Source organism: Bison bison, unplaced genomic scaffold, assembly GCF_000754665.1.
Source record: "Bison bison bison isolate TAMUID 2011002044 unplaced genomic scaffold, Bison_UMD1.0 scf7180017864516, whole genome shotgun sequence".
NCBI classification, from domain to species: domain Eukaryota; kingdom Metazoa; phylum Chordata; class Mammalia; order Artiodactyla; family Bovidae; genus Bison; species Bison bison.
Genome location: NW_011495069.1, coordinates 3,529,472 through 3,534,738, shown reverse-complemented (window position 1 = coordinate 3,534,738; position 5,267 = coordinate 3,529,472). Strand labels below are relative to the sequence as shown.

The 5,267-nt window shown below is 59.9% G+C and overlaps 1 protein-coding gene across 2 annotated transcripts in view; it reads left to right on the top strand.

The window, feature by feature from the left end:
- The window catches only part of KIF17 (kinesin family member 17), a 51,015-nt gene that overhangs the window by 16,188 nt on the left and 29,560 nt on the right, over positions 1 to 5,267 (top strand). For both annotated transcript variants that reach the window (XM_010829969.1, XM_010829968.1), the window contains exon 6: positions 3,881 to 3,990. In XM_010829969.1, the coding sequence (XP_010828271.1) occupies positions 3,881 to 3,990 (110 nt within the window). The remainder of the gene's footprint in view (positions 1 to 3,880; positions 3,991 to 5,267) is intronic.

Here is a 5,267-nt window from a genome sequence, read left to right as displayed (position 1 = left end):
GCCAGCCCACCCCCGCCCACTCCATCATTTACCCACCACCCTTCTCTCTGCCCACCCCACCCCTTCTCTCCGCCCACCTTATCTGCCCTCCTCTCTGCCTGCTCATTCACTCCATCCTGCCATCCGTCCTTGAATCTCTCTTTCCTCTCACCTCCCCCCACCCACTCACACCCCGACTGTGTGTGGCCCTGGGCCTGGCCTGGGGATCCAGACAGAGATGACTCAGATCCAGGTTCTGCCTCATGGTTAACCTAGTCTCCCGGGGGAGGGAAGGGACACTCCCACAGAGGAGTGTGTACCCCTTGGGCAGAGAGCTGGACAGGGCACTGCAGGGCAGAAGGGAGCGTGTGGGGCGGGGGGTGGGCCCTCAGGGAAGGCTTCGCAGAGGAGGAGGGGTGCTTGAGTCTAGCAGGTTGAGAATCTCCTTTTAGGATGAGGGTGGTCAGTCTGTGCAGGGAGGCACAAAAGTCTCAGGGGACTTTGGGGACCCACAAGGATTAATAGATCTTCTGGCTGCCTGGGAAGCTGCGTGGTGGGAGGTGCCCTGGGAAGCTGGGTGGTGGGAGGTGCCTGGGCAGCTGGGTGGTGGGAGGTGCCCAGGTGTAGGGACTGGCAGGGGCTGGCAGGGACGAAGTGAAGATGGCCTTGACCACCATGGTGAAGGCTTCCTCTTGGGCAGCCTGCCTTCTCCTCTTCCCCTCCAGCCCCAGGATCGGGGAGGGGACGCTCGATGGAGGAGGGGTGAGAGGCACCGGGAGGGAGTTAGGGCGCTCTGCTGGGCCCCCCCAACCCTGACGCAGCAGCTGCCATGCTTGCAGGCCTCCTGTGGTTACCACGGCAGACTTGGGCGGCTGTGTCCTGTCTCCCTGGATTCGGAGCGTGGAGCCCAAACAAGCTGGGATGATGGTGCCTGGCAGGCAGAGAGCCGAGAGCCAGGCAGTAACCGCTGCCTCACATTCTGGCTACTTGGGGAAGTGACTTAGACCCCTCCGAGCCTCAGTGTCCTCATCTGTGAAATGGGTCACCCGCCTTGCAATGGCTGTGGGGCAGTTGGGAGGACTGCACGAGATGGTTCATGTGTGGGCTTCGCCCGGAACTTGTCCCGTAAGGCTCCACAGACTGTACCCGATGTTTTGACGTTATAGAGTTGGGCCTCGAGACCAGCCAGAGGTGTCTGACTCGGAGCTCCAGGGGTACCCATCGCCCGGCATGCCCCGTGAGCCGGCGCCCTCTCAGCCCTGGCCCTCCCTCTGGTCACCAGCATATTTCTCCCTCCCCTTTTTAGCAACACGGGAAACACTGGTCTGTTTTCACCGGCCCTCCATGCTCACTTGCCCCTAGTTCAGGCAGGCCCTGTGCTCCCAGCCCACTGAAACCGCCTCCTGGTTTTTAAAAAAAATCATTTATTTCTTTATTTTTGGCTGCACGGGGTCTTTGTAGCTGCATAGGCTTTTCCCCAGTTGTCCATTCTGTAGTTGTGGTGTGCAGGCTTCTTGCTGCAGTGGCTTCTCTTGTGTAGCACAGGCTCCGGGGCACACGGACTTCAGTAGTTGCGGTGTTAGGGCTCAGCAGTTGTGGCTCACAGACTCAGTTGCTCTGCGGCATGTGGGATCTTCCCAGACCGAGAATCGAACCCATGCCTCCTGGTGATAAAATCCAGCAATCGGTTCTCCGGAGGCCCCACCTGCCCTCTTCGCATCCGTTGACTCAGACGATCCCCTCCCTCGTCCTTGAAGCCCTTGCTTCCTGGACACCCGCACCCCAGTCCCCCTGCCCCTCCAGCCGCTCCTCCTCAGCTCCCTTGGACGAGTCTCCCCATCTTCCTGACGTCAGGTTGTCCAGGGGCCGGTCCTCCAGCCTCTTCTCTGTCTACACTGGCTCCTCTGGTCTCACGGCTTTACCCACCACCTCCCCGCTCACGAGTCTCACACGTGGACCTCTATCCTGGCTGTGTGATGTGTGCCCAGGTCTTAATTTACACGGCTGACTGAGTGGTGACACAGAGAGATCAATGTCATTGCAACAAAGTGTTAACATTACTCGGCTACCCCGGCGATGAGCGACAGGCCACGCAGGGCCACGGGGGTGGGGAGGAAGCACCAGGGGAGGTCAGTCTGCAGAGGAGCCAGGGGCAGCCTGAGCCAGAGCCGTGATAGAGGTTTTGGTGGAAAGACACAGCAGGCAAGAGAAAGGGCCCAGGACTGACTAGTTTGAGGAAGCCTGGCGGGATCAGGGCATAATGCTGTCCTTGCTCGCCTGCTGCTGGCCCTAGTTGATTTCAGGCAGAGGAAATACTGGCTTCTGGTGGGAGAGTTAGAAGCAGCCCTGGACTTGACGTTAATTGGTTTGCATATGAAAGGTGGGCTCCTCCAAAAGCTGTTGACCCTGGGAGGACTGTCCCCTCCAGGCCATCAAGCCCCCCAGGGTGTTAAAACATCATTAAAATGCACCTGATCGATACACCGTGTCCTCTGAATTCCAGTCTTGAACATCCTGCCATCTACCTAATCATCACTCCAAACCTAATGTATGGGACACTGAGCCCTGAATCTTCCCCAGTCCTGCAGCTGTCCCCACCCAGCTGGTGGCACCTCTCTCCTTCCAGATGTTCAAGCCAGAAACCTTGGTGTCATCATCCTTGGCTTCTCACTTTTGCCTCTTGCTTTTGTTGTATCTACCTTTAGAACAGTATCTAAACCTTTAGCTGATGGCATCACCGACTCTATGGACATGACTTTGAGCAAGCTCCGGTGATGGACAGGGAGGCCTGGCATGCTGAAGTCCATGGGGTCGCAAAGAGTCGGACATACCTGAGTGACTGAACTGAACTGAACCTTTGGAGCAGGTCCAGACTCTGTCCACTGCAACCCCGTGGCCTGAGCCACTAGCATCTCTCACCTGAATTACTGCAGAGCCCCCACCCCAGCAGGCCTCCTGGCTTGTGCTTTTGGTACCCCCAGTACAATTCTCCACACGGCAGCCAGGGAGCTCCTGTTCAGACGCGAGTCCTGCCCTGCCCAAGCCCTCCAGTGGCCCGGTGGAACCCGGACTTGAAGCCAGAGTCCTCGCCAGGGCCGGCAGGTTCCCCTCTGCCATGCCCTTGGCTCACAGTCTCCCTCGCTCGCTCTGCTCCAGCCTCAGTGGCCTCCCGGCTGTTCCTGCAACAGTCCCGGCCCCCTGCCTGCCACAGGGCCTTTGCACTCACTGCTCCTTCTGTCTGTCCCTGGGATCTCTGCCTGACCCTCTGCCTCACTTCCTTCAGATCACTGCTTTCCGCACACCTTGTCTAAGAGGTCTTTCCTGTCCACAGGATTTAAACTACAGCCCTTCCGCCTGGTCTTCACTTCTCCTCACCCGCCCTGCTTGCTTTCTCTTAGGAAGTATCGCTTTGCCTCTTGCTGGCCTTTCCTCCCCAGATGGAAGTGATGTGTGTGGAGTCCTGTCTGTTGTGTTCAGTGCCAAACCCCCGGGTGCCCAAGAAAGGCTTGTTGGATGAGCACGTTGGCATTTTACATAGAGATGTGCTCAAAATAAGCTCAGTATTGAGGTCTTGTTTGAATGAACACATTGTTGTCATTTTATGGGTTTCTGCTTAATTTCTAGGGGCTTCCCAGGTGGATCAGTGGGAAAAAAATCTGCCTGCCAATGCAGGAGACTTGGGTTTGATCCCCGATCCAGGAAGAGCCCCTGGAAAAGGAAATGGCAACCCACTCCAGTATTCTTACCTGAGAAATCCCGTGGACAGAGGAGCCTGGCGGGCTACGGTCCCTGGGGTCGCAAAGAGTCGGCCATGACTCTGAGCACACACACACGGGCACGCTTAGTTCCGGCAGACCACGCACACCGTGGTCAGAGCCCCTTGTTTCTGCTTTTCTCCCAGCTCTGCTGAACAATCAGGTGCCCCCAAGCCCTGTCCAGATTGAGGAAAAGCCGTTGTCTCCACCTGTGATGCAGCACGCCATGGAGGCTGAGAAGCAGCTGATCCGGGAGGTGAGGCGGGGGGCGGGCAGGTGGGCCCCGAAGGAGGTGGGGCTCCAGGACTAGACCGCCTCCCCGCCACCCTCCCCTGGGGGCTGGTCCTCCAGCCTCGCTTTTGGAGTTCAGGAAGCTGAGGCTTTTAGAGGTGCTGTGGCTTGCCCAAGGTCACACAGCGAGGTGAATCTGAGCCAGGATTTGAAGCGGGGTTCTCACCTCCAGAGCGCAGTCTGTCCCCCGTGAGTGCTGGTGTGGGGAGAAGGGAGGCGTCTGCTGGGCCGTCCGCTGTCTGTACGTCCTGCTCGAAGGGCTGGCGGTGGAGCGACGGTGGGGAGGGGCCGTCCCTGGTAGTGGGGCTGGCGGGTGCCTCACCGAGAAGGTCAGAGTGGGAGCGCTGGGGGCCAAGAGCGGGGCATCCCGGGTGGGCCGCAGGGAGCCCTCAGTGGCACGTTTGGGCTCCGAGAAAAAGCTGTCACCTTGGGGCCCCTGGGTCCTCCCGCCTGTGTGGGGTCCTCCCGCCCACAGCCGATTGACAGACGCGGAGCTGACCCAGAGGCGCCAACACGGCCAGACACCCAGCGGCTCCCACCCCTGCCCTTAGCTCTGCCCCGACCCTAGGCTCTGTTGGTTTCTGGGGGTTCACATCCCGAGACCCCAGCATGGGGTGGGGTTTGACGTTCAGTGGTCCCTGCAGGCGGCTGGCTCTTCCCTGGTGGGAAAGCCAGCTCTGCAGGGACTAGGGACGGAGCGTGTCTGCAACTGGGCCTCTGCCACTCAGCTGTGACCTCAGATGGGCTCAGTCCTGGGGCCCCGGGAAGCCCCCGGGCAGGCTGTGGGGGTCTGGGGCCCAGCCTCTGGGAGGCAGACTGGGTGAGGCCTGGGGAGATCTCTGTGCTGTGGGCTGGAGGTCTGGGGGTCATCAACCGAAGAACCCCCAGCTGCCCATGACGGGCAGGGGCTTGTACTGTTCGAGTAGGGGCCTGGATGTAGCCCCCAGTAGCCCCAGTGGGGCCCCCGTGAAGGCTCTGGGGGCTCAGCCGCTCACTCTACCTGTTCCCCTGCTGCCCCTGGGGCAGAGTTGGTGTCAGGCTGGCCCTGGAGCCCTGGGCCCAGCTCCTGGGGGAGTCCTGGGAGGAGGGGGTCTTTGGGGATGTCTGAGCACAAGCCCACAGGATGAGAGCGGTGACACTCTGGGGTTCAGGGAGGGTTTTAGAGTCACACAGGGATGAGTAGACATTGGCCACAAAACAGTATGGGCTGGGGGGGTGACAGGGAGCGGGCTGGGGTTGGGG